General features: G+C 37.8%; 1 protein-coding gene and 1 long non-coding RNA gene across 2 annotated transcripts; one reads left to right on the forward strand and one right to left on the reverse strand.

Moving 5' to 3' along the window:
* Positions 1–2,073: 2,073 nt before the first annotated feature.
* LOC121049570 lies at positions 2,074–2,869 on the reverse strand. Its single transcript, XR_005800765.1, has 2 exons — positions 2,289–2,869; positions 2,074–2,183 (listed from the first exon to the last, which is right to left on the reverse strand). It is a non-coding gene; the product is annotated as an uncharacterized LOC121049570 (long non-coding RNA).
* A 1,384-nt stretch (positions 2,870–4,253) lies between these two features.
* On the forward strand, positions 4,254–7,143 carry LOC112163965 (myosin-13-like). Its single transcript, XM_024300218.2, has 7 exons — positions 4,254–4,257; positions 4,361–4,607; positions 5,932–6,007; positions 6,367–6,406; positions 6,498–6,544; positions 6,613–6,668; positions 6,773–7,143. Exons 1-7 carry the CDS (start codon positions 4,254–4,256, stop codon positions 6,915–6,917), a joined length of 615 nt encoding a protein of 204 aa, XP_024155986.1. The 3' UTR covers positions 6,918–7,143.
* The last annotated feature ends 12,024 nt before the right edge of the window (positions 7,144–19,167 follow it).

Here is a 19,167-nt window from a genome sequence, read left to right on the forward strand (position 1 = left end):
TAGCTTTCTATAACGGTTATATATAGAGGCTTTTTAACACAGAGATAGTAGCTTTCTTTGCCTAGGTTAGTATCTTTTCAAGCTAATGTCAATAACTTTTCTATTTTCATTTTGATTAATTTCAAGTCAGTAGCTCTCTATAACTATTATAGTGGTTTTTCATCACAGTGATAGTAGCTTTATATGCCTATGATAGTATATTTTCAAGTTAATTTCAGTAGTGTTTCTGTTTTCATTTTGATTGTTTTCAAGTTGTCTTCTGTCAATAGCTTGTCAAATTGAAAAATCATGATTCTGTATGAAATTCAGTTTTCTTTTTGTTGTGATTTTGTATCTCTAACATTCCTTGTTTGGGATTTGTGTTACACTATCAGCATGGGCAATCAGTTGGTTTTGTTGCAATCAGTATCTATGTCAGTAGCTTTTTATTACTACCCAAGTAGCTTTGTACACGAGCCATAGTAGCTTCATATACCTATGTCAATAGCTTTTAAATTGCTTGTTTTTAATTATCTAGTTGATAAGGAGTGCCAAGTTTGCGGTGCAGCGGTATGCCGCTGTTTTTAGTTTACATTTCAAATACTAATGTTTTGTTGTATTTTTGTTCTTGGCATAATTTTTCCCTTTTGTATTTGCAGTAGTAGATTCTGAAATCATGTGATTTTGGATAGTGAAGCCTTCATTGACCAAGAGATCATTCGACCAACCAAGAAATATTGAAATGAAGTTTGGTGCTGAAGGTGGCAAAACAGTGCCTATGGTTAGTGTAGAGTGATAGAGTGTCACAGCAAAAAACATCAACAATGGCCAGCTAAAAAATGATAGTAGCATTACAACATTGACAGTAGCTTTCTACAATTATTGTAATAGATTTTCACAACTATGATAGTGACGTTTTACAACTATGGAAGTAGTTTTTCACATAGTTATATCATTGTTGAACCCTCCATACTTTTTATATCATTGAATCTGTTTTCTTTTCTCGATTGCAGTAGCATTTTTACTTTGACTGTATCTTTTACATTTTCATAGCTTTGTTAATCTCTCATAATAGTTTTCACAGTCTCTGTGAGTAGTATTTGTTCTGCTTGGTTATTGCTTGAGAGTAGCTTTTGATGTTTGTTTTGGTTTTGAGGAGCGTAGCTTTTGTCACTAACGTAGCTTTTGTTGCTGGCGACAGTAGCTTTTGTGACTTGGTTGGAAATCTCACAAACGTAGCTTTTGTTGCTGGTGATAATAACTTTTGTGACATCGCCGGAAATCTCATTAGCGTAGCTTTTGTTGTTAATGACAGTAGCTTTTATTGCTAGTGATAGTAGCTTTTGTGACCTCGTCAGAGGTTGCTGGAAATTTCATAAGAGTAGCTATTGTTGCTAGCCACAGTAGCTTTTGGTGTTAGTGATAGTAGCTTTTGGGGTCGCCGGAAGTTGGCCGGACACCCGCTGGAGTTGATCGGAGACCTCGCCGAGAGGAGAGAGAGAATGAATGTTGATTTTGTAGTCTAGTGGCATTTATGTAAATATATTGATTTTTAATATCCAAAATATAACACCATTTTTAATCACTAACCTTTATGAGAGAAAAAACTAGTAGGTGGTTTTATGGCTAAAAAAATATTCAAAGATGCACTTAAATGTAATTTTCTCAAACCCATATTATTATACATAGGGAAAATTTCGCAAACAGTACACCAAGTAAAGGCCATTAATAATTCTTATACATAAAGTTCCAAACCAAGCATTTCGGTATATGAAATCTGAAATTCGACTCACTATCAGTACACGGTGTCAATGACGCCGTTAATTTGACACCAAAATGTCTATTATGCCCTCAGTTTTTTTTTTTTTTTTAATAATTTTTTTTTCTGTTTTTTTTTTTCCTTCGTTTTTATCTCTTTCTTCTTCCTTCTTCCGGCTCCACGAAACCCACCTCTGTTCTTCATGTGAGAAGAAGCCCGAGCTCACCCACTTCGAAACCCACCTCTGTTCTTCAGTTTTCCTTTCTTTCTTTCTGATTTTTCTTCATCTATTCGATTCCTCCTTCCTCAGATCCCTCTCTCTCTTTTTCTTTTTCTTTTTTCTCTTTGCTTACTTTCTTCATCCATTTCTCCTTTCTTCATCGCCTCCCAAATTGGGGAAACTGATGACCAAGCAAAAATTCTTCTTCATCAATTCGAGCTGCAGCTATCCAAGCAAAAATTCACAACCGTCATCACTCATCAGTTCCCACAAACCCAAAATAAAAAATTCAACCTTTCACATCCCGAAACAATCTAAAATTCAACTCACCTTAATCACGCCACCATCCCCAGAAAATGAAAACTCATCGGAAACGAATTGGGCTGGGTCAGGAAGAGTCTGGCCTCCTCCTCCTCCAGCGAGCTTCAAGTTTCGGAAAGATGTCATCTTTAACTCTCGATTCGCACTTTTTGACTCCCACAGCGTCGAGAATGTTGAGCAAGTCGTTGACGAAGGCGTCCAGGTTGGTGTCCAGTTTCAGAGAAGTCAATATCATCAGAGGACGGAGAATCTACTAAACTGAACCTCCCTCTGTGCTAACAGTACTAATTGGAGGAACAAGATTACCGGAATCCGGCTCAGGTGGAATTGAAAACTGATTGCTGAAAAAGTTGAGATATGGAGAGAGCTGGTTAAATCAGTATTGATTTGTGATTTCTGGGAATTGAGATGAATTGGGTAACATGGGATTGAAATCAATGTCGTTCATGAAATCAGGGAGTCTAGTGTAAGTTGGATCCATAATCACAAACAATCAAATTCTGAGTAAAACCCACAAGAATTCTCACTAGAAGCAAGAGGGTTCAAGTCCAAGACTCAATTTTTAAGGAAAGAACGAACCTTTACCGAAGAGAAAGGCAAAGAAGAAAGAGATAAAAATGAAGGAAAAAAACAAAAACTGAAAAAAAAAATTATTAAAAAAAAACTGAGGGCATAATAGACATTTTAGTGTCAAATTAACGGCGTCATTGACGTCGTGTACTGATAGTGGGTCAAATTTCAGATTTCGTGTACCGAAATGCTTGGTTTGGAACTTTATGTGTAAGAATTATTAGTGGCCTTTACTTGGTGTACTGTTTGCTAAATTTTCCCTTATACATACTAACCCTTTAAGTCAATTGACTTTTATTTTTATTTTTTTAATTTTAAAAAGTTATCTCTCCTGATATTGGGGAAGTTTCTCCTTTTTTAATGGGAAGTATTGTAAATTTTTGAAATATGATATAGTCAATTGACTATCTTATCCTCATATAGAAATAATTTATTGGGTAAATTCCTCCTATGGTACCTGAGGTATTGCTACTTAGACAGTTTGATACCTGATGTATTAAAGGGGACAGTTTGGTACTTGAAGTTAGACTCCGTTTGACACTTTGGTACTTCTGTTAATTTTTCTGTTAAATGTAAGGATACAATTGACATTTAGGATATATGTATAAAAACATAATAAATTTTCTTCAAAATTTTATAGGTATGAATTAATGCTTAATTATGGGTTATGTTGATGGTGAAATATTCGAATTTTATGTTTAAGAAATATAGTAATCATATAGTGAACACCCATAAGTACTTCATTGAAACTAGTCTCGTACAATTAAATTTTTTTAAACATAAAATTCAATTATGTCAACTTTAACAGAACCCAAAAACATTAATTCATTTTTATTTTCTCCTAAATGACCTAAAAAATGATGAAGACCTAAAATAATACCAAATAATATCATCGCATTGTGTTTATGAAGAGGAGGAAAAATCCAAGTTTTGGAGGAAAAATCAGTGGATTCATAGAGAATAGTACAAAAAAAATATTTGATTATCATATTTTTTTAACATAAAATTCAAATATTTCACCTTCAACATAACTCATAAACATTAATTCATACCTATAAAATTATGAAAAACGTCAATCAACCCACAAACTCATGTTTTTATACATATATTCTAAATGTCAATTTTATCCTTACATTTAACAGAAAAATTAACAAAAGTACCAAAGTGTCAAACATAGTCTAACTTCAGGTACCAAACTGTCCTCTTTAATACATCGGGTATCAAACTGTCCAAGTAGCAATACCTCAGGTACCATAGGAGGAATTTCCCCTAATTTATTTATTAATATCTATATTATATAAGGACAAATATGGTAGTTCAAAAATTTAACCATTCCTTTGAGAATTGGCTTAATTATATAAGATATAAATTTTCAAAACCCATATTTGTATACATGTATAAAAGATGAGTTATTAACCGTTAATTCCCTCATCACTGTTCATACGTGAGGAAAAAGACAATTTTGCCCTCATTTGAATTTTTGTTACGGCTCTGCCCCTGACCTATTCGAGTTTTTTGCTCTCTCTTTTCTTCCTTCTGCCACTCACTCCTCAGACGACTACCTCCTCAACTGTGGCTCTTCCTCCAACGCCACCCTCTTCAACCGCGTCTTCATCATCGGAGATTTCAATTCCGGGTCGGGTTTTGTCTCCACAAGCCGGTCCACCTCCAAACTCACCCTCTCCTTACAACACAGCAAGAGTTTTCACCACTGCTTCAAGCTATAGCTTCAGCATCAAGAAAATCGGAACTCACTTGGTACGTTTTCATTTCTCACCGTTTTCGGCTCAGGGTTTTGATTTGAGAGCAGCAAACTTTACCTTCCTTTAAAGCTTTTATTCAATGAGCATATCTCTACTCTGCAAACAGAGATTATTGACTGGTTGTTTTTGCTTCATCCTTTTTCTGTGTGATTGATGATTTCCTGGGTCTGGGTAATTCAGAGACTTGGGAGTGCTTCATATTATGTGTTTATGAATTTTCATGTTAGATTGGATCTAATTTCTGGGTGTTTTTTTCTTTTCTCCATATGTATGAGTGATTGGGAAGAAAAAGAAACAAGAGGTGAAATCTTGAATTTGGTTTCAGTCTTTCTCATCGGATTGGTTTCAGGCAGACGAAGAACAGGGGGTTGGTCAGAGTGATTGCTGTTGGAGTTTTTAGAAACCCAAAGTTGACAAGCTTTTGGGGTTTTGCTTCTGGGTTTCATCTCTGAGATTTGTGTTTGCTTGATACTTTCTTGGGGGGTTGATTAATTAAACCTTTCTTAGGTTTTGACTATCTAGGTTCTAACTCAATCTTCTTCTTTCTTTCTTACTTTTTTTCTAAATACTTCCCTTGTCAATTTTTGGAAGAGTTTAAGGATCTGATGGCGATGAATGATATATTTACTTTTAGTTTGAAAAAAAAACCATAGAACTTTTCTGTATCTTTTCAAACGCACGCTTCGGTTTCAGTTTATTGATCATAATTTTATAAGCTTGAATTGTAATAAGAACACTTTTTACACCTTCGCTTAATACTCAATTGCCACCTTAATACGGCATATTTTCTCTCCTATCATCGATCATTCTGCTAGGCTGGTACACAAGTAATTAGAAACTTAAATAACACAAGATAACCATATACAGAAGCCGAGGTGTTTTCTTTGATATAATTTCTCTGTTTCTTTACCATGGAAGTCAAATATCACCAGATGTATGAGAGATTGGGAATATGAGATAAACTTACTCCTCTGCTGCATCTTCTTCTGTTTTACCATGCATGAAATTCATGATCATATCATTCTGTAGTGGAAGACGATCATCTTCTGATTATGAAACCTCTGTTTCATTATACCAACACAATTGTCAAAACCAAGTATATAATGCATGTCTAGAAATGGTTTAATGATAAACAAGTATATATAGGCACCAATATCTCACAATAATGAATTTGAAACTGTTTTTGTATATTTGCGTCCTGTTTATAACATAACCTGCCATCAATCATAATTATATATGATAACTGCGATTTATCTATTGAAAGTCTAAATCTCAGATGTTACATGTCTATCGTTTATGTGTGCTTCATTTATATGCAGTGTGATTGTGGAATTCCTCAAGGTGGTTAGCTTGCAAGAATTTGCCTCAATTTTGGAGCCCAACCTGTGCAAAATTGTGAGTCAAATTTTCACTCTTTACTGATTATAGTTCAGTTTTGGCTTACACTAGACACCATTAAATGAATTTCTTTTATATGTTTATTAATTCAGTGAGCCATCATGTTGGTCTTAATCATGTTTTATCCAAAAACTCACGTCATTCATTCATCAAAATCATATAGTGGAATCACTTTAATATATTAGTGATAAACAAGTATATAAAGGCAGCAATATCTCGCAACAATCAATTTGAAACAGTTTTTATATACTATGTGCGAGTCAAATTTTCACTACTGATTATGACCATGTACTATTTTTTATTGAAATTCGGAATCAGTCTGTGTTCTCCTTCATCAATGTTCAGTTATTCAACAGGTATCAAGTCTACGCTTATACTTGAGGTTGCCCTTGATTGGTATATTGTTTAATTCAAATACATTTATTTGTTATTATTCTTCATATATTATTTCTCTGTAACCTTCAATTACGACGTGAATATGTGAAAGCTGGTTTAGCCAAGTTGGAGCATTGGTGCTATGAAACAACAGATGAGGTACCTTGAAATGATCTCTACCATGCCTTATTGTATTATAAACCCTTACTGATTAAACAAAAATGCAGTATGCAGGTTCAGCTTGGATGAACTCAAGCATATTAGGCAAGTCATTGGATTTCTGGTATCTTTTAAATCTTGTGCTATACCATTTCTATCTACTTCCAGTAACAATGGTGAAAACAATAAATAGTAAAGTTTTTCTGAAATTTTACATTTTCTTTTCAGGTCACATCAAAAACCCAGAAAGACACTTGATGAAATAAGCTATGACCTATTCCCACTAGTATTGTGTAAGCAAGGAAGAAGTAATACATTGCATGTTGCTGCGGAAAATTGTCCGTATAAATATTTTGGTTGCAACATTATCTAGCAGTCAAGTTTAGTTGAATTTTCTTCTGTATCCATGTTCAAGCCTTTGGGGATTGTAACTGCAGTTGCCATTGGTTTTGCATTGAAACTTGCTTTTTCAACTCAGAAAATCCAGAAAGAAAGCATGGACTATCTAGCTTCATTTAAGGTTTAACTAAAAGATAATTATTGTTTATGTATTCTAATAAACTGAAAACACATATTGATAATAAAAATACCCGCAGCAAATTGCGGGCTATCTGTCTAGTTTTCTATTCAAACATCAACAATATTTAAATGGGATACGAACTTGAAAGTAGTTGGGCACGGCAACCATCTATCCTCCTTAACGCTCACTCTTTTACCATTAACAATACGCCAACAAGTTCCTCCATCAATTAATAACATGCTTATCCTACAACAGTCCCTCCAAATAGCAAACGGTATGAGCCCCAAAGTGACATTCAAGAGACAAGTATCAGGCAAGTATTCAGCCTGGAGCAGCTCAATAACCAACAAAGCCTTCCTCCCAAAGCTTCCACGCAAAAACAGTTTGAACCATATATTGATTGAATTGAGGGCCCTCTTTCCTTCTTCTTTTTACATTGTTTTTCCCAATTACACCAATGGATTCCTCTAGCTCCACCACCTTTCCCCGAACAAAAATGGCTCACCTTAGATTGGAAGATTTTACACACTCCGATTGGCAACTAGAGTACACTAGTAAGTAGGAATATGTTGAGCCACTGCTTTAATTAAAACAAGCTTACCGGTTTTTGAGAGGAACTTTCCTTTCCAGCCTTTGAGATGAAAATCAAGCCTTTCATTCACTTTTACGAAATACTTCCTTCTCGTTTTTGCCAATAGTTGTAGGAATATTTGGACTACATCCTAAGTTCACGTTTAGCACAACAACTTATTATTATTTACAGAATAAGCAATTAGAGAATCATTAAGAATCTAACTCCTTGGGACTTTATTTATGTGGATTCTGAATAAATAAAGTGTGGATTCTGAATAAATAAAGTGTAGGAAATCTAATATATGACTTGACTATTAAGTTAGTCGGTCAAAATGGATACATGTTTAACTGAAATAAGATTATGTTTTTTTTATGGGAGGATACAGAATATCCAAGGCTCTATATAAGGCTTAGGTCCCTGTGCTCTGTCATCATCGGTAATATAGTTTTCTTGCCCTATAAGAGAATACCACATGAGGGAAGCGCAGAAGACTTAGGCTTGGATTGAATGACCATTCAGGTTATGGTTCATGATCCATTTATCAAATTATAATTCTTTATTTTATGTTCATATAATTGTATCTATATCATTTTGTGAAGTAATCTAATATTTCATTTAAACTAACAGGGAGGCCCAAGAACTTTTCATGAAAATCCACAATAGGTACATTTAAAATATCTTTCACCTCATGCTTCACTTGATCAGTTACATTTTTTGAGTAAAATGATGTCAAACCATATATTAAAAGAAGAGAATTACAGTACAGCAGAATCAGCTGCTCAAGCAGCCATCAGAAAACTATGCAGAAGAGAAAACGCTCCTGCTGTAGTGTTTTGGCATGATCTGCCACTAGATGAGCTCCTTAATTCGCACCTCTTTTGGTATGAACAAGTCTCATACTTGAAGAAAATCCAAGCATCTCCACAATATCATCATAAATTTTGCCCAATATAGAGGTATTTGCTGTAGCCGGCCTCGAGACATGTCTTTGCATAAGTAAGGAATCAGTCTCCAATATAGCAGGATTCATGTTCTTTTCCAACACAAATCTCACAGCTCCTTAACATGCCAACGCTTCAGCATGTTCAGCTGAGATTAGGTTTTGTAGCGGCTTTGCACCACCAGCTACAAACGTGTCCAAAGCATCCCGGACAACAAAATCCCAAGCTCCCCTCTTCGAGTCAGAATGAAATGCTCGATCCATATTGAGTTTAAGAAAATCAACAGGAGGATGTACCCATTTAATCATCCAAGTTCCATGACTAGACGTACACCACAACTTTCACATTGTGAAATCGATACTCAGCCAAAATAGTACTTGCACGTAAGACCACATCACCTGCACGTAGTACTTGATCAGTTACATTGAGGCCAAAACAAAGTGCATATTTGGAAAATATAATTTTGTTTAAGGATATCTCTATTTGTGTTTAGCCCAAACTCTAGGTTACTTGACCTAATGGTAATAGGGTTTAATTAGAAGAATCTAGAGATTATCTTTCCTTGTATGATTCTAACTCTATGCATTGTAATCCTCTATATAAAGAGGCCCCTATTATCAATGAGAATACACAGCGATTATCTCTCAATTTCTGATTCCCTAAAACACGTTATCAGCATGAAGCCCTAACCCTGAAATCACAATATCGCAGCACACCTTGAAGTCTTTGATCTCAAGAACCCAATTATCGGTCTCGCTTGCACTTCCTCCACTTCCTCCACACCATCGCAGTAGCACTGCTGTCAAAAAAAAAAAAACTAGAAGAAGAAGACGCTCAAAGGAAGAAAGGAAGAAAAACAAAGAAGAAGAGCCCACAATCCCCATATGCTGGGCACAAGAAGAAGACGAAGAAGAAAGAAAAAAAAATGAAGAAGAAGAAAAAGAAGAGCCCACCTGCTGGGCAGAAGAAGAAGAAAAAAAAAAAAAGAAAGAGAAGGAGTGGGCCCAAAGAAGAAAAGAAAGAGAAGAAAGAAGAAGAAAAGGAAGAAGAAGAAGAAACGGAAGAAGAAAAGAAAATTATAGGCCCCGCGGCCCACTTGCCACTAAAAGACCAGAAAGAAAAGGAAGAAAGAAAGGAACAAGCCCATAAGCTCAAAGTGGACCCGGCCCACTGACCAAACCTAGTGCCACATCAGTCTGCCACGTCAGCACAACCACATCAGCACTGCCAAGTCAGCAGAAGGACCTACTGCCACGTCAGCATCACGCCACATCATTCTGCCGGTCAACTCTCGGTCAACCCCCGGTCAACTATTTTCCGGTGACTTTTTGGGCCATTTTCCGACAACTTTTTCCAACCACTTTTTCCTGTCAAATTTTCCGGCGACCTATTTCGAGGTATTTTTTACTAAACGTTCCCCTTTTTTGGAGTTTTTAAATTCAATTTCTCTTCTTTTTCGGGGACTTGCAACCTCCCTTCTTCTACCCCCCTTTCTTCATTATAGGGGAGACCAAATTAAGCCGAACTGTGGGGGTTCGTGCTCACTCCAAGCTTAGAGCTTGTTGAGATCTCCAAACTTAGAGTTTGTAGAGAATTTATGATCGACCACTTACATCATTGTTTCGATCTAATCCAATATCTCTTGGAATCGAATTTCTTGGAAGCGACTACGCTTGGAAATTCCTAATTTCTTGGAAGCGATTACGCTTAGAAATTTCATATGTTTTCGTGGTAGCCTATTTCGCTCCGAAACTAACCCTAATTTCTTGTTCTCTTTCAGGATGAGTAACCTGAACAAATTGGACTTTGCTCCATTGGAAACAACTGGCTCTGGATATCACATGTGGGTTCATGATATCCGCCAGCATCTCAAGGATGTAGGAATCTTGGATATGATTCTCGAGCCTAGCCAGGACGTGATAACTGTTGAGCAAGCTCAAGCTTTGGAAGCAAATAGAGCAGCCTTAGAGGCATATAAGGCAAAAGCCATCATCCTAATGACTCGTCATATGGATGATTTGCTCAAGTACGAGTATATGAATGAAGAAGACCCCAGAAGGCTGTAGGTCTCACTCGAAGAAAGATTTGGCAACGTCCGTGACTCCTTGCTTCCTGACCTAGAAGTGAGATGGCATAGCCTCCACTTCTGTGATTTCAAGTCAGTTCTTGACTATAACTCGGAAGCACTTCGCATTAAATCCTTAATAGAATTCTGCGGTAAAGAGATCACAGATGCGATGTTGATTGAGAAGACTCTCTCTACCTTCCCCGTCTCTGCATTGATGGTTTCTAAGAACTATCGAATCGATGTAAATGCAAGACGGATCACAAGGTTTCATTAGCTCATTGGAGCTATGAATGTCGCTGAAAAGCATGACAATATCCTTGTGAAGAATTATAATTCGAGATATGTGGAAACAGAGCATATTCCGGAATCCAATTATAGTCGCACCTCTAAGAGAGGGCGCCAAGAGCGAAACCCTAATCTTAGGTATACTTCTGGACATTCTGATCCATATAATCGCTCTACTTGGGAAGGTAACCGCCAAAATAGGCGAACACGGAACCGAAGAGATAAACGTGGAAAGAGAGAGGGAGGCAACGCCTATGGCCATGTTGGTGGCGCCACCAACACTAAGAGCCATCTAAATGACGCTTTCAAAGTGCCTCAATCAATGAAGTTCGAGCAAAGAGATGTATGTTCTCGATGTATGTTCTCGATGTGGAGTGTCTGAGCATTGGGCACACATTTGTAGAGCTCGTGAAGAACTTGTCACCGCCTACAAAGCATATTGTGAAGCAGGAGAAGCTCACTATGTGGAACAAGAAGATCAAGAAGATGATCTAGAGTGAAGGGTTGAAAACTACAAATCTGGCTGGGATCAATAGATCGCCAATTCTGTTTAAGTCTTTATTTTTCCAAGAGATGTAATAGGCAATTGCCATATACTTTGTAGTAAATGCCAATGGTTTAGTCTTTCTTCAAAGTAGGCTCACCCAAAGTAAGTGTGATGTCTAGGAAGGTTCTGAGATTAGTGGTACTTAAGCGAGCCTTGCTCCACTGACATCTCTCTACTCACTGGTCACATTTATTTTGGAATTACTGAAAGAAGTTAGACGACTACCATTGTTTTGCATTAACTAGCATTTGGATTAGATTCTCCTAATGGTTAAGAGACAATGATGTACTTTGTTGGCTTATGAATAAAATTACGAGTTCTTTTCATTATGACTCAATTTTGATTCTGAGCATATGACTTTGTGACTACGATGGCGGGCCCATCAGTATTAATTCAAGGACATGGAATAGCCCAAGTTCCACTTGCCAAATGGCACCTTGATTACAGCTGTCACAGAAACTCTCTACGCTCTTAGGGCAAATCGTATCTTATGAATAGCCAACGAATTCCATGCGAAAATGCATGTAGAGAACGGAAATGAGTTCCTTTGCAATACCTTTAATGATTGCGAACAAAAACGCATCTTAGAGAAGTTTATGTGTCTCTCTAGTGGACTATATGTCACTATTCGAGCTATTAATCCAATAAAAGTTATGAGAGAAGATCTCTCGGATTTAGACACATATTGGCTTTGTCACGACAGGATAGATCATCCTAGTCATGATATGATGATCCGTCTACAAAGACTTCACATGGACATCCTTTCTTTCGAGCAAAATAAAGCATGAATCAAAAGTTGATTCCTGGACTAAGTGTGACCGACGCTGCTGCCTAGGGCGCTGCCTCCGTCCACCACCAGCCTAGGGCTGGCGCAGTCCCTATCCATGACGCCATGGATGGCGTCCATCATTGTGATGGCGCCCTAGGTGATGCTGCAATCACCAACTTGTTTCGAATAGCGTTTAAGACGCTCAGGCCCAACCAAAATTCTCATTGGTTGCTTCTAAAGCCTCTCGCTCGTTTTATAAAGCCCGTTCCTTAGGGAAATTAGGACTGAGACCGTCCTATGCAAAGGATATGACAATACTCATTATGTTCTTACATAGAATCCATGGGGATTCTGTGGATTGATTCAACCAACTTGCGGACACTTAAATATCTCCTGATGTTGGTTGACACGCAAACATGCTGGTCATGTGTTGTGCCATTGTCCACTTGTAAATGCTGCTTATGCTACACTCCTAGCACATCTCATATGACAATGGGCTCACTCCCCAGATCATCCTATTCAGTCAATTGGATTTGACTATGCTAGAGAGTTTACATAGAAAGACTTTCGATGGATATTGCAATGGGCTTGATGTTGGACATCACATTCCCATGTACACACCCAAATGGTCTTGCGGAAACAACTACGATGATAGTCCGGACATTGGTAATGCGCACCAATCTCCTTATATCCGCTTGGGGTGATACAATATCGCATGTAGCTATGCTAATTCGTCTACGACCCACCGCCACTCCATGTACCTCTGCGTTACAGCTAGTGACTGGGTACAAGTATCTTACTTACGCATATTTGAGTGAGCCATTTATGTGCCAAATGCGCCGCCACAATGCTCTATAATGGGTCCTTACAAGACGAATGGGCAACTATATTGGATTTGAGACTCCAACAATCGTCCGCCACTTCCTGTCCTTGCAAGGCCATCTCATTACCGTTAGATTTGTGGGTTGTCACTTTGATGAGACAATCTTCCCGTCGTTAGGGGGAGATAAGAACACGGATGTTCAGCAGGAACGGCAGGGATTGTCATGGCCTGTCCCCACTATGTCTCATCTCGATCCCTATTAAAGTGACGAGATCACACAAATATGCTGCAAACATGCCTGCAAGGAAGGACGTCCCTACGAGAGGACGTAGCGCCACCCTACACGGAGGTAGGCATGACACCAACGCCAAAGAGAGTGGCACTCTGGCATTACAGGCCATGGCCCCAGCTAGGATACGTGGGAGGCCCGTGGGTTCGAAGGATACATTGGCACAAACCAATCCTTGATCATCGACACTCAAAAATCCGTCTCATGAGTATCTTCCGGGTTATGGTTATCGTTGGGGGACGCCTCAACGTCAGAACCTATTCCTGAGAATATAGAGCTCTATGAAAATTACACTAGTGTACATGAGACGTGGGATAGAAACTCCATCATAATTGATGATGTAGCTGCGTATTTCATTGCGCATGAGTTTGTTGAGTCTGATGATATCGAACCACTCTCCGTTGATGAATGAATGCCAACGTAAAGAAATTTGGCCTAAATGGAAAGATGCGATCCAGGTTAAGATGGATTCTCTAACAAAGAGGAAGGTTTTCGAGCTAGTGATGCCAACACCTCCTAACATAAAACCTATTGAATAATGGGTCTTCGTTAGAAAGCGTGATGAGAAAAAGAGATGGCAATCTCGCCTTATGGCGCAAGGTTTCTCACAAATCGCCCTGGAATCGACTACGATGAGACATATTCTCTCGTAATGGATGTCATTGCACTCCACTACCCTGTCAGTTTGGTAGTTTTCCGAACAACTAAACATGCAGCTTACAAATGTGGTCACTACGTATCTCTATGGGGATCTAGATACGGAATGAACATGAAGGTTCATGGTGAACTTCATTTACCCAAGTCAAGTGGCTCTAGACCACGGAGCGCGTTTACAATAAGATTGAAACGCTCACTAAAGTGACTACTTGATTGGGAAGGGATATGCCCACACGTTTCTATGACAAGTTTCGGATTCTATCGCGGTTCATGTTGGACATGATCTTCATTAGAAGCCCTTAAAGAGTTAAGGAAAACCGCTGAACACTTGAAATCCGTAGTTTGAGATGAATGATTTTGGGAGAACACGATTATGTCTCGGTTTAGAACTTAAGCATCGTGTTGATAGATGCTTAGGCATTTTGACAAGGTCAAGCCTTCAAGCACCCCCATGATCGTCCATAGTCTTGATCCTGAAAAGGATCCTCTTCGTTGAAAGGATGATGACGAAGATGTGATAGAGGCAGAAGTGCCGTACTTAGTACAATAGGCGCATTATTGTACTTATCCCAATGCACAAGACCGGACATCTCATATGTTGTGAACTTGTTAGCTAGATATAGCTATGCGCCAACACGACGCCATTGGATTGGTGTAAAAGATATCTTTCGATATTTGAGATGTATGATTGATATGGGCTTGTTTTATCCCTACAAAGAGATGATGGAGTCAGACCCATCACACACCAGGTACGCCGCCAACACTGGCCTGCGTCCACTATCCCCATCCCAAAACGACATGTGTTTTGGAAGGTTTTGCTGATGTTGGGTATCTCTCTGACCCACACAATGGTCATTCCCAATCCGGTCAAGTGTTCACCATAGGAAAAGACCATGACATCTTGGAGGTCTATAGAATAGACTCTAATCGCTATATCTTCGAACAATGCAGAGATCATTGCTCTTTATGAAGTGGTTCGTGAATGAATATGGATTGGATTCATAATTACGCATGTTCGAACAATTGTGGTTTGAAGTCTACCACAGATGAGCCTACGAGCATTTAGGATAATGCTGCTTGTTTTGAACAAATGAGGCAAGACTACATCAAAAGCGATAACACCAAGCATAATCAGCAACAACAGACTCTCCTCGAGATCAAAGTGAACTAGGTTCGATCTGAGGACAGTGAGGCAGACTTGTTTACTAAGTCATTGCCCAAATCCACGTTCGAGAAATATGTGGCAAGAATTGACTTGCGGAAATTATCTGAACTCCCATGATCGTAGTCATCAGGGGTAGGCGCAGACATCAGGGGGAGATGTCTACATGTTCACCTCGAATCATGAAGGGTGTGTTGTGCTCTTTTTCCCCTTCGACCGAGGTTATTTTTGTCCCACTGGGTTTTTGTTACTCGGCAAGATTTTTAACGAGGCAACGAGAGAAGCACCGCGTTTGGACAACACAAGGGGGAGTGTTTAAGGATATCTCTATTTGTGTTTGGCCCAAACTCTAGGTTACTTGACCTAGTGGTAATAGGGTTTAATTAGAAGAATCTAGACATTATCTTTCCTTGTATGATTCTAACTCTATGCATTGTAAATATAAAGAGGCCCCTATTATCAATGAGAATACACAGCGATTATCTCTCAATTTCTGATTCCCTAAAACAAATCTCTCCTTTTCTTTTTTAAAATCATTTTTAGAAAATATTTTTAAAAAATCATTTTTAGAAAATATTTTTAAAAAATCATTTTTGAAAGAGTAAAACCCACCACGAGGGTCAAAACTTTTTTCCACCAGACAAAATGATACCTAACTTTCAAAAGTGATCAAAATGATACCTAAATTTTTAAAAACAAATCAACTTGATACCCAACTTTCAAAATTGATCAAAATGATACATAAATTTTTAAAAACAAATCGATTTGATACCTCAGTTTATTTTTTATAGGGCTAAATACTGGTTATTACTCTGTGGTTTAGGTCCAAAATCAATTTAGTCCCTAGACTTCTCATGTAGTCCCCTGTTCTTTCAATTTTGATCTAATAGGTCCAATTCATTAATATTCTGTTATGGGTTCAAGTTATAGTTGGATTATTTGTTGAAAAACTATTTATTTGATAGATTTCTAATAGTGGGACTCACTCCAAAATTGACTATGCATGCCACCTCAACACCACATCATAAAACACAGGTCATATATGAGCCACGTCAACAAGTTAAATGACTCAATTGTCGGAAGACTAACAAATTGGACCTATTAGATCAAAATTGAAAGTGCAGGGGTGTTCTTGATGAAATTAGAAGTTTAGAGATTGAATTGATTTTGGACCCAAACTACGTAGTAGTCAGTATTTAGCCCTTTTTTAAAAAACTTTTTTGTTAAATCAAATGCAAAATCAAGCACAAAAATTGAAGTGATTTGTGGTCAGAGGGCCATCAATCATCTATAACCCAATCTTCTTCTTCTATAGAATTAAAAAAAAAAAAATCTTCCATTCAATTTCAATTCTACCATCAATCGTAGAAACAAATAAAGTTCGGCTGTTTCCCAACTTCTAAAGAAACAAAGAAAAATGGGAAGAGAGAGAGAGGTAGAGATAGAAGAAGAAGAAGAGAATTAACAAAGTAATATAAAAACTAATTGAAAAATAATTTTTTGTGTAATATTATTATAACCCCATAAAATACTGCACCACACGTGATCAATTTTAACAAAAAGTTACAAAAAATTAAACCGAGGTATCAAATTGATTTGTTTTTAAAACTTTAGGTATTATTTTGATCACTTTTGAAAGTTGGGTATCAAGTTGATTTGTTTTTAAAAATTTAGGTATCATTTTAATCACTTTTAAAAATTTAGGTATCATTTTGATCTCTTTTGAAAGTTGGGTATCATTTTGTCCGGTAAAGAAAAGTTTTGACCCTATTGGTGGGTTTTACTCTTTTTGAAAATGTTATCGAACAAGCTCTTATGTAATGACTCTTTCGTCAAGCCCACTATAGGGACTAAGGCCTCTATAATTAATAGGTACATACTTTTTTGCGATTAAAAATTTTAAACATTGAGCTTTTATCCACAACACAATCATATGTTCAAACCACATGTCATGACCATTTTTTTAAGGAAAGTGAAATTCACATTTCTCATTTGATAATCCACACTCCATGTTTCTTTTCTTAGTATCTTAAGTTTTTTCTTTTGTAGTGTAAGTTATAAAAATGTAATGTTGAGATACTAAACAAGGAAAAATGAAGTGTGGATTGTGAAATAGGGAGTGTGAATTTCACTCTCCTTTTTTAATCCCCACCTCATAGTGCTAATGAGATTCGTAACCTCTATAGCATTGGTACGGTATTTCAAATAACCAATATGACAACTCACTGTTTACATTTCATGACTACCTATATTTAGTGCTATTTTTTTGGTCAAAAAACTACAATTAATTATTTGTTCAAGTAAATCTAGAATATGTGTCTGACCCAAACTCTAGGTTGCTTGACCTAGTAGTAATAGGGTTAGAATTAGAGATAATATCGGAGAATCTTGGAGATATCCAATCAATGTAATATCATGTTTCCTTGTACAACTCTGATTCTATGTCTTATAATCCTCTATATAAAGAGACCCCTATTATCAATGAAAGTATGACTCAATTCTCTCCCAATTTCAGTTTTCTTTAAACACGTTATAAGCACGAAGCCCTAACTCTGAAACCCTAAAATCGTAGCCTTCAAACCCTAGCAACCATCGCTGCATATATTGAAGCCCTCAATCCCAAGAGTCTAGACCTGGCAGGAAAAGCACCGAACAGGCTCCCAGAAGAGAAAAACAGTCCCCTGACCTGTTCGCATTCCTCCATACCTCCTTCTACTGTCATATTCAGCCACCACCAGCATCTTGATTCTAGGATCTGGGAACTGGAATTTTTTTTTTCCGGAACCTGCCTTAAAGTTTTTGAGCTAGTCACCAAGAGAAGCTGCACCTTTAAACCGCCAGAGAGAAGAAAAGAAGAAGAAAGAAGTGGGCCCAGAGAGAAGCAAAGAAGGAGGCGGCCCAGAAAGTGACGAAGCCCAGAAGCCCAATTGAAAAAAAAAAAGGAGGAGCAGCCCACTGACCCACTGACACGTCAGCTATGGCGACACGTCAACTCCGGCGACTTTTCGGCCACCGTTGGAGACTTTCCAGCGATTTTTTCAGACCAAATTTTCCGGCGACCTATTTTGAGGTAATTTTTACTAAAAGTTTCCGTTTTTGAGTTTTGATTCTTTTTCTCAGGGACTTGTAACCTCCCTTGTTCTACTCCCCTTTCTTCTTCATAGGGGAGACTAAAAAGCCGAACTGTGGGGGGACGTGCTCACTCCAAACTTAGAGCTTATAGAGTCCTCCAAACTTAGAGTTTGTTGAGAAGTTATGATCGACCACAAACACATCATTATTTCGATCTAATCCAATACCTCTTGGAAGCGACTACGCTCAGAAATCCCTAATTTCTTGGAAGTGACTACGCTCAGAAATTTTTATTGTTTTTGCCTTTTTGTGCTCCGAAACTAACCCTAATGTTTTGTTATTTTTCAGGATGAGTAACCTGAACAAGTTGAACTTTGTTCCACTACAAATAACAGGCGCATGATACCACAAGTGAGTCCTTGATGTGCGCTAGCATCTTAAGGCTGATGGGATCCAAGTGCCAAGTCAGAACGTGCTTATTCCTCAACAAGCTGCTGCTTATAAAGCGAATAGAGTTATGAGAGAGGCCAATGAAGCTAAAGCCATAATTCTCATGACAAGGCACATGAATGACGTGCTCCAGAATGAATACCTCAATGATGAGGACCTTAGAAAGCTATAGGTAGAACTCGAGCAGTGATTTGGCAACGTTTGTGACTCTTTACTTTCAGATTTAGAAGTGAGATGGCATAGCCTCCGCTTCTGTGACTTCAAGTCTGTACTTGACTACAATTTCAAAGACCTTAGTATAAAGTCTTTGATGGAGTTTTGTGGCAAGACCATCACTGATACGATGTTAATCGAGAAGACCCTCTCTACCTTCCTCATCTATGCACTGATGATTGCAAAGAATTATAGGATTGATGTAAATGCAGGATGTATCACAAGGTTTCATGAGCTTATTGGCGCCATGAAC

The sequence above is a fragment of the Rosa chinensis genome, chromosome 5 (genome assembly GCF_002994745.2).
Source record: "Rosa chinensis cultivar Old Blush chromosome 5, RchiOBHm-V2, whole genome shotgun sequence".
Classification (NCBI taxonomy): Eukaryota; Viridiplantae; Streptophyta; class Magnoliopsida; order Rosales; family Rosaceae; genus Rosa; species Rosa chinensis.